This window comes from Harpia harpyja, chromosome 7, assembly GCF_026419915.1.
Source record: "Harpia harpyja isolate bHarHar1 chromosome 7, bHarHar1 primary haplotype, whole genome shotgun sequence".
Lineage (NCBI taxonomy): Eukaryota > Metazoa > Chordata > Aves > Accipitriformes > Accipitridae > Harpia > Harpia harpyja.
The window spans coordinates 36,648,233-36,658,754 of record NC_068946.1 but is presented as its reverse complement, the minus strand read 5'-3'; the positions used below and the strand labels follow the sequence as shown (position 1 = coordinate 36,658,754).

The 10,522-nt window shown below is 37.6% G+C and overlaps 1 protein-coding gene across 1 annotated transcript in view; it reads right to left on the bottom strand.

Annotated features, from left to right (window-relative positions):
• LOC128144187 (sodium channel protein type 2 subunit alpha-like) overlaps nucleotides 1-10,522 on the bottom strand; it is a 79,720-nt gene that overhangs the window by 57,234 nt on the left and 11,964 nt on the right. Inside the window, exons 3-5 of the mRNA XM_052792657.1 lie at nucleotides 4,755-5,071; nucleotides 1,017-1,135; nucleotides 28-117 (exon numbers count right to left, since the gene is read on the bottom strand). Coding sequence (XP_052648617.1) covers nucleotides 28-117; nucleotides 1,017-1,135; nucleotides 4,755-5,021 — 476 coding nt within the window. The 5' untranslated portion in view covers nucleotides 5,022-5,071. The remainder of the gene's footprint in view (nucleotides 1-27; nucleotides 118-1,016; nucleotides 1,136-4,754; nucleotides 5,072-10,522) is intronic.

Here is a 10,522-nt window from a genome sequence, read left to right as displayed (position 1 = left end):
ATAAAGAAGTAAAAATGTTTAACTTACTCTACATTCTTTGTCCAGTCTGGAGGGTTACTCATGGTCATAAATACACAGTTGGTCAAAATAGTGCACATGATAAGCATGCTGAATAATGTAGATTATAGTCAAGGCATGTAAGTCAACAAAGTATGACAGTTTTATAACACTGAAATAATTAAAAATATTAAGTATATAAAAATATGTAAAATAAAGTGACATTCTAAGTAAAATCTGAAAATAAAGCTTTGCACATAATTTTATCTATTTTAAATCGTATGCCATCTGGCATGTTATGGTGCACTTACTGTAAAACAATGCACTACTTCTATAATTATGGCAGGTTTAGGATTTAAATGAAACTTAAACACATCCTTAAGTCTGTAAAAATATGAAAGGAGTACCCAAACATAATTACTAATTGAAGCCAGAGGGGATCATTCTAAAAGATTTTTAGGAAGAGGTTGGTTGTTTACGCCCAAGTTGTTCTTTGGACATAATTGAAATACATTTGAAGATATTCTCCTTTATTCTGACCTGGATCTTTTGTAGGACAGCTACCCCAATGCTGAAAACACAATGCTGAAAAAGTATGCCTGAAAAAGCAGCTCTTTACCCGTGCTCTTTTGTCCTTGCTAAGTGAGTCTTGTTCATGAATAGCGCTACTGGTCTTGGTGAGAGTGTGACCTTAGATATGTTCAAGTGCAATGGTTTGTTACTAATTTGGCCTTAGCTGCAAGGCTTAGTATGGGAACAGGTCTCCTTTTGTATATAAAGCCTGATACTTAAACTCTGACAGCTTTAGGTGGTTCAGTAGAGAATTCTCTTGGTAGGAATGAAGATCATACTGCAATTCACATCTGATCATACTTAAAAAGCAGCAATATCACCATATGTTTAGTTAGCATAGTACACCCACATGGACATAATTTGTATATCCATATGAAAAGTATTATTTCAGTAATTCAATAGTTTTAAATGGCAACCCTTAAATCAACATTAAGAAAAAAGGATATGAATGTACCAAAATCTTGATAGCAATTTTTCTGATGGGATTAAAAGGAGTTAAAATGTACAAGGCAGATGTGGCACTGAATCGGAAAATTGCCTTCCCCTTATTCAATACTATGAAAGTCTGCAAAAAAGAAATATAAAATTAAAATACAGTGTTGACTACATAAATCTTTACCTCCTTCTAAAGGATTCCATTCTCTGCCTGTGAGGTTCAAGTTCCATTCTACTGTGTACCTGTGGTAGGAAAACAACCGATTTCTATGAATACAGTGGGTTAAGCCTTCCACAGCAAATTCTCCAATTTGCTGAATTTCCCAGCATGTGGACTGAATTCTGATGTTGTTAAAACCAGTGGGAATTATCAGCACCAATGTCAGTTTATCAATATTAGCAAAATGCAGCATTCCATCACTAAAGTATTTTCAGTTTTATTTCTAACAAAGTCTTTGATTAAAGTCAGAGTTTCAAATTAATGAAATACACTCTACCTTGTGAGCAAACACAAACAAAACGAAAACAGCAGAAGGACAATTCAAAATGCCAGTTGGTGTTGGGAACAAATACTTGACAGAATTATATACACATATATATGTTGACAAGGACAAACGCCTGTCACTAAACAATTAACCATAATTTTAAAATAATTTTGCTTTCATTTTTTATTTTTAAATACTACCAATATAAATTATATGTATTTTCTAAAAATGTATCTGTGAAAAAAATAAAAGGGATTAATAAATTGCCAGCTGTCATCATTCTGAGCAGTCTGAGACAAACGTGCACCAGAATTTGGCATCCTATAATGACAAATCTTTTCTTCAAAAAAATGCTGTTTTCATTTTTAACAATATGCTCTTATTTTCCCTATATGTAAACACCAAATTTAGGTAGTTATTATCTTTTAAAATTTGACCTGATAAACCTACAGTTCATGTTCATTACATTCTGCTCCTGTTGGCGGTCATCACCTAAGTGTTATCGTTTTTATTCCAAGTGTATTCGTGTGTGAGGTTTACTGGCATCTTTGGTGCTGTTTGAAATTTCTTCAGGACATGACTATTCTTCATTCCTTTTGCTCTTTGTCGACGGTAATGGCTCTGCTTTGTGTTACCATAATAGAGTCTTTGTTACACTCTCAGCAGAGCTATATAGTATCACTGTTCTCCATGTTGATTTCCATTCTCTGTAAAAACTTGGCTGTGATCAGAAAAATGCTGCCCTCTCTGTGGCCTTTACTGCCTATCTGGTCTGCCTTCTCCGGGAGAGAAAGCAAACCTCTCTACAGTGGGAAAGAAAATAGGTAAAGGAGTGTTGACGGCGCCTGTTCACCAAATAACATCAAGCATAGCACTGAGGATGACAGAGAACGGACTCACACTCTGTGCATTTCTCTCTGTCCTACAGTCCTTCACCCAGCTAGGAATGCTGGAAAGATGTTGCCTGTCCCAAGGTCACTGCTGCAGCAGGGCCTGAAGACAGACTACAATTCACCTATGATTTTCTCTGCATTGACAAGTTGATGATTAAGAGTAGTTTCTGCTATAAACTGGAGGAGGGATGACATTCTAGTTCATCATTTAAGATGTCCATGTGTTTTCTGTCGAGGACATTAGGCTGGTACGTAATTTAAATACAGATGTCACCTGTGACTACAGATTCTGCAGCTTACTAATTACTCTTATAGATGAACAAGTCCATCAGTAGTCTTTTTTACACTTTTGTCCCCCAAAATTTTACTATTTTTTCTGATCATTGGAGGTTAGAAAGTATACTTCAGTACTTCTCAGGTTTTCTGATACTTCATTTGTAGAAGACTTGTTTAGAAAACTTTATTCATTAACTTATTTATGCAACTTTGTTCCTGAATTTTTTGCAGCTAGTCAAGAAAAGGGCTTTGTGTACACAATTATATTGTAAGTAAGAATCTGCATGGAACTGTTGATATAACCAAAACCATACAAATGAAAATAACCCTTGGCAACACTCCTTCTCTGAGTTTTCATGTCTTTAAATTTCCCTAATAATGTTAATATTTGTATTATCTACAGCACTGTTTATTTAACTTTGGCAACTGTTAGGTTATGCAATTACATATGGATTCTGCTTTCCCGTTCCTATTACTGAAGCCATAATTTTAGAAACAGTTTTGCGAATCACAAATATAGCCACTAAATGGAGAGTGCTATTGGTGTGATTTTTTCCTAACAAACAAAGTAAGTTTCTTTACAGCTTGAAATGTTTTATGTCTTCATTTTTTTGTAGTTGCTCAACATCAAGTTTCTTATCTCGATGGCAGCCTGGAATGCTTCAAGCCGTCATCAGAGGAACTCTGTCCGTTTCCTTCTCTGTTTCAGAGAGACGGGAAAAGATAATCCCAAGCACTTGTCCATAAAACACCTTCTGCATTTTTGAATTTAGGGTTATCATCCACAGCTTTACCTTCCTTCACTCTCCTTACCCACAACACTTTGCAGGTCTGTCAGGAACTGAGAGAACATCTTGATGCTTCTAAAGGAGCATGTGGAAATAAGCAGATAGAGAGTACAGAGGAGAACCTGCTCTTCCTGTCAGCTGTACCTTTCAGTAACTTGTGCAGCACATAAGGTATTTTTAACCATTCCCAGGCTGGACTGTTTCAGATCCTCGAGGAGTTTAACACAGTCTACAACTAATCCCAGCTTCGGAGATATACTTGTTTGTTACATGTCTTTCTCTTAAGTCATATAATGGTAGTCTGTTTCCAGACTGTATGCATCATTGCTACAAGACCAAAGACCATATACTCTGCTGCAGGTCCTGACTTTTAAAAAGGTCGAGGGGCAAACTTTTTACTTGAATGGATCTGTTTGAAGTAGCCTTTCTATCTCCAAGTCCCTGGCTTGTGGATCATGTGAAAATGAGGACTTCATATGACTGTGCAAATCGGAAGGGGAAGTACACCTTTTTTAGGAGTTTACTTTCTTCATGGAGCACAACTATGCTATTAATGGTCCAGTTGTGTTGTAGCCTCACACATGTAACTCAGGCACGTTACTCTCACAAATCATAACTCTTTGCTCTGCTCTTTCTGTATGAAAACTCTCAGTCTTCAGAACAACAAAGCTATTGTTTTTCAATTCCTTCATGAAAACCTAACTTTTCTGTGGTGTCTGCCACAGGCTTCTAATTGACAGCTGTGCAGCAGAGATCTATCATAGCAATTCCAAGCACCTCAAGCAACAGTTTTCATTGTGGTAGTTTTATATGACCCAAGATTTACACAGAGTCTCTATATGCTACATATATAGATAGATATATTTTATACATACATATATAGATATATTTTTACATGTGTTACATAGCTGTAACAGAAACAAAGAATATGGTTACAGCCCTTTATATCACTAACTTGGATGGATGCTACCTGGTTATCTACAACTGTCTCCACTGCAAAGACATGCTTGGAACACCTTGTTTGTCACATCTGGTCTTACTGCTATATGGAGATGAGGAAAATTCAGTCATGTTCTCAAGTTCAGGCAAGCTCAGGAAGCTATATCTTCCTTACAATGAAGTCAATAACAAGTAACTCAATGGAAGCTGAAGGAGTCACAATATAGAAGAGCATAAATCAGTTCTGTTAAATGAAAGGATGTTTCTGTGTATTTAGTGGCTTCATGGCTCTAACCTCATATCTTGTGATTAAGCTTTTCTAGTGTAGAAAACTATATTCTGTTTTCTGCAAAAGATTACTCACTCACTTTTTTATTGATATAATATGGGTCCAGGTCTTCCAAAGGTTCAGATACCATTCCTGGAGGTATGTCACCGTAAATAAATGGCAGTGTCTTTCCTGCCTCCAAGTCACTGTTTGGTTTTGGACCATTTTCATCATCATCATCTGCATGTTCTTGCTTGGGCTTTTTAGCTTTTTCTTCTGCAGAACGCTTTTCAATAGCTGCGAGAGAATCTCTAGTAAAATAGCGGAAGCTTTCAGGTCCTGGTGGTACCAGCAGTGCCTGTGCCATGTTTTCATCCTGCAAATTTAATTACTTTTAGCCTCTTGCATAAGAATGACCTATAAAAGAAAATTAGATAATTTAGGAAAACTACATTGTACCATGTCGTGGTTTAACCCCAGCCAGCAACTAAGCACCACGCAGCCGCTCACTCACTGCCCCCACCCCCAGTGGGATGGGGGAGAAAATCGGGAAAAGAATTAAAACTCGTGGTTTGAGATAAGAACAGTTTAATAGAACAGAAAAGAAGAAACTAATAGTGATAATGATAACACTAATAAAATGACAACAGCAATAATAAAAGGATTGGAATGTACAAATGATGCGCAGTGCAATTGCTCACCACCCGCAGATTGACACCCAGCTAGTCCCCGAGCGGCAGTCCCCCCACCCCCACTTCCCCCACTTCCTATACGAGATATGGCGTCACATGGTATGGAATACCCCGTTGGCCAGTTTGGGTCAGCTGCCCTGGCTCTGTCCTGTGCCAACTTCTTGTGCCCCTCCAGCTTTCTCACTGGCTGGGCATAAGAAGCTAAAAATCCTTGACTTTAGTCTAAACACTACTTAGCAACAACTGAAAACATCAGTGTTATCAACATTCTTTGCATACTGAACTCAAAACACAGCACTGTACCAGCTACTAGGAAGACAATTAACTCTATCCCAGCTGAAACCAGGACATATCAACAGAAAAAAACCCAACATTTGCTCAGAAACCCTCTCCAGGCGTGAACTAGAAGCAGCATATTTCAAGTGAATGAAAGTTAAAAGCAACTGCTCAGAATTTATTTAGATATTTTATAAATTATTTTTCACCTTTTTCCTGTTGGTCTAGAAAAAGACACTACTTCTGCCCACAAACACTGCTTTGCCTGTGTCCTTAGACTCTCCCAGTTAGAGCAAAATACTGATACAAGTGTTTTAACTACATCTTTTTTTAACAGAAGTATAAATGAATATTCTGTGAAGTACTCTTGAAAATTTTAAGCCTATATTTTACATTGATACATTTTGTCTTCCTGTATTTTTTCAAGTATCAGTAATCCGGCTTTACAAACGTAAATGCTTTCATTAACCAAAAAAGAAGTGTTCGTACGATTAATGCTGTTTAAATGACAGCAACTGAATTATGGGAGGAACAAACATAATTCTTTCTTACTGACAGTTTACTGTGCTGAAGGTTAATGTTAGATACCAAAGCAGGTTAGGTTGCATTTATTGACTGTCTGTGAGCTGTGAATCAAAACCACAAGCCTTTTAAGTAAAAGGAAGCAGGATGTATGATCAACACTATGTGGGAAAAGAATGCTGTTCCTGATTTTTTGCAAGGCAAGTGTCATAATATTATTTCAGACTAAAACTAGTTTGAAATCTAAGACTCTGGTTCCCTATGAATGTCTTTGGTGCCAGTGCTGGATGATGTAGTCCCTGCTGCTTTTTCTTACCCTCTGCACCAAACTCTCCACTGTACAATAGGTGTCTTTACAAAGCCTAGCATTGCATCGGCTGAAAGTAATGTTCTTTTCTGTCTTCCAAGTCCTTCTGCAGCAGGACCAGTTACTTAAACTGATGCACTGTACAGCACAGTGGAGAGGGTTGAATGGCTGGAGGGAGGGAATGGCAGAAGACAGGCAGATCTGCTTAAGGAGCAGTGGCACCAAGTAAGAAATGATAGCTTTATTTGATGTCTACTTTGCAAAAGTTTGTGGCATAGTGTAGTAATAATTCTAACTATGAAAACCAATTCTTAAGTTTCAGTGCCTGAAATGAGTTCTAATTGTGTTTTCTGTACATGAAGCCATGTAGCCTTCCCTACATTACCTCATGAATGTGCAACATCTATGTTCTGGAGTTGCCACGTCTAGATTTGAAACATAATATTGTATTCATTCTTATTCATTCAGTAGTCTTGCTCCTAAAGCTTCTTGCCTGTCTGGAGCAGTTTGTAGAAATTGCACACACGCACACACACAAAGTGCTATAGTAATGATCTTATGAAAAAATTGATTTCTTTTCAAATGACCCTCAAAAATTCAAATCCTGTACGAAGGTAGAGGGGGATGTTAAAAAGTGCTTGAAGAATCTACAACAGAAAACTGGAGGAAAGACATTAAATAGCATATTCCTAAATCTGAATTACCAATACAATGACATGGTGGGTAAACCTGCTCCTGTGCCACCTCAAGTCTTTGTCTCTGGCGTGGGTTCACAGCACAGCATCAGTGTGTACGATCAACACTGAGATCACTGAAATAATTTAGTCAGTCTAGATTATAGCACCAAGCATCTAAGTAACACAAGACAAGAACTGAGGTACCTGACCATAAATTCATAAATAAAATATACTGCAATGTAGACATGGAGAAAGCTTTTCTCAAGGAAGAGCCTGGAGAACGATGAGTTAATGTAATCTGTAGAATCACAGAGATCCTGGAGGGGCTGGAGGTACTGATGCAGTATAAATTGAAAAATAAATTGTTAAGCCAGCCAGAGTCTCCAGCAGGCAACCTTATCACATGTTGCTATACTGAAACTTGTGCTACTAATTTGTAGTTTGTACAAGATGGAAGCCTTTGCTGAGACCTGTTTTTTATTAATGCAACTCCCAATTATAAGGATGCTAAACTCAAAAATTGTCCTTTATTTGAGAATTAAAAGCACACGCATTCTCTGGATACAGTCCACACTCCCTTGATTATTGCTTCTGGCCATCCAGGATTAATAAACTAAGAAGGTGTTTGACATTTCCCTTTGGTCTTTCTGAATAATTGATTCCTTTATTCGACATTTTAGGCAGGTCTGTGATTCAAGTTGTTGACCTAGGTGCCTTTTCTGTGAAACTAGTCTTAAAAGGTACACCCTCCCAGAGTCACCAGTGGGTCTGTCTTCTCTTTATAGTTCAGTGCATTTGGTTAGGCTGCTTTTCATTCGTTAACACCTACGGTTATGAATCCTATAACAAAATACATTGTCCTCACTAGAAATATATGTATTTGTATTGCTAGAAGTCCACAAAGACCACAAAGGGGCCAATGAATGACTGGGAAAAGTAACATTAGCAGACTTGGGATTTCACTGTGTTTCTCAGACAATCATTAAACATGCTTTAAAAAAGTTTTCTTGACAATTTGGAAACATTACTTGACTCCTGCCTCCACTACTGTCTAGTGCAGTTACATCTTTCCTGGCTGCTGCTATTACACAAGAAGGTTTTTCCCATACTAAATATGCCCCAAGTGTTTTCATTCAGATTACAGAGCTTAATAGATCAACACAGAAATATGTGTTTGATTACTGTTGCTACACATGTAGTAGTTTAATAGAACAACGAAACAAAAGTAATTCTGTCCCATGCACTGAGCCCTGAACAAGCTCTTAGCAATCCTTGAACTATAAACCACGTGTTTGTTAGTGATAGCTTCCCTCTTCTTCCTTCACTAGTTTTAAAATTGCTTGTTATCCAGTAACTAAACTGCCAGGACATGAATGATACTGGGCAGAATTCAGACAAAGAATTCTGTATATCTAGTAATTTCAGAATAGCTTTCATTAAAAAAACAATCTTTAAAGGAATAGTCTCAAAAATACACGTGGTCCAGGCCCCTCAATACATGATACTGTTCAGCAAAAAGAACTTCAAGTATTTGAAATACAATTTGGGCCTAGATACCATATGTATAATGGTCTCTACAATTCAATAGATTTCATTAGAAAAAATAAGCTCCGATTTATTAAAGACATGCTTTTGCCAAATAAATCCATTTAGTTGTATTTGAGCATTGCATTCCATAAATCCTTTTCCAGTTTTCCTTCAGTCCCTTTCTTTAAATAATAAAGTTGAGCAATAAACAGTATCCATATGTTCTTAATTTTATGCATATTTCAGTTAATTATATTATGTCCATAATAAAATTAGGCAAATGGTAAAATTGAAAGTATTGGTGTAAGAACCAGGTGGACACTATGATCATTTATTAAAATCATCAGGTTATATAACAGGTTATTTGCATTCTGCATGAAGCAGTCCACATACACCCTCCAAAATTTTCAAGGTGGAGAAATAGCAAACCTTGCAGTGTTTCTTATGGGATGGGGTTTTTGCTTTTAGAGCACTGGCATTTGAATGATTTTCCTGCTAAAACCTTGAAAAAGCTGACTACTGAGATTTTCATTCCATTAAAACTGAAACACTGGCACACAAACATGCATCTGATTAGGGTTGGAATAAATGCAAGGATAGCAAATGGAATCTGTAAAATGACCAACTGTCATAATTTTCTTATGCTAATCTTTTATTTGAGAGGCTGTAATTTGGGAATAATACCTTCCTCTTTGCCAAGCACAGCAATAGCCTCTCAGATGCTAAAACCTGGATTAAAAACTCTGCTCTAAATCGCTAGTGTTAGTGAGACTAGCTGTCTCACATTAGGCCAGTTAAGAAGCTTCTCCAAATCAAAAAGGTGGGGCTCCCATGGTAGGAGAGACAGAAACAACAGGGCTAGTGGCACCACTTCAGCATCAGCTACAGATTATTTTCTGCAGCTTTAGAAGTAAAAAGTGTAGCTGTTCTGTGCTGATGTCATCAGAAAATTACCTCAACTCAAACTACCACTGTCCTGAGGAGGAAAAAAGTACAGAGGGAGTGTATGCAGGAAGAGTCAGAAGAAATGAGTCATCTTAACCGCCTCTCTTAGTATTTGGGAAGTTGTTTTGCAAAATTCAGGTATTAGTTTTCTGGATGTCATGGTTTAACCCCAGCCAGCAACTAAGCACCACGCAGCTGCTCACTCGTTGCCCCACCCCCCCCCACCCCCGCCCAGTGGGATGGGAGAGAAAATCAGCAAAAGAAGTAAAACTTGTGGGTTGAGATAAGAACGGTTAAATAGAACAGAAAAGAAGAAACTAATAGTGATAATGATAACACTAATAAAATGACAACAGCAATAATAAAAGGATTGGAATATACAAATGATGCGCAGTGCAATTGCTCACCACCCGCTGATCGAAGCCCAGCTAGTCCCCGAGCGGCGATCCCCCGCCCCCACTCCCCCCAGTTCCTATACTAGATGTGATGTCACATGGTATGGAATACCCCGTTGGCCAGTTTGGGTCAGCTGCCCTGGCTCTGTCTTGTGCCAACTTCTTGTGCCCCTCCAGCTTTCTCACTGGCTGGGCATAAGAAGCTAAAAATCCTTGACTTTAGACTAAACATTACTTAGCAACAACTGAAAACATCAGTGTTATCAACATTCTTCCCATACATAACTCAAAAACATAGCACTGTACCAGCTACTAGGAAGACAATTAACTCTATCCCAGCTGAAACCAGGACACTGGAAGCGAAGATAAGTTATGTTTAAGTTACTATGCTCTGATGAAATTCCAAATTGGGTAATGCTGCATTCAATTTATCCTAAAAAAAGAAAGGGGATGGGTAAATATTAGTTAGTTGTGAAGATGATCTAAAATGAAATATTTTTATTGGAATTTCTCATGGCATTTGTGCA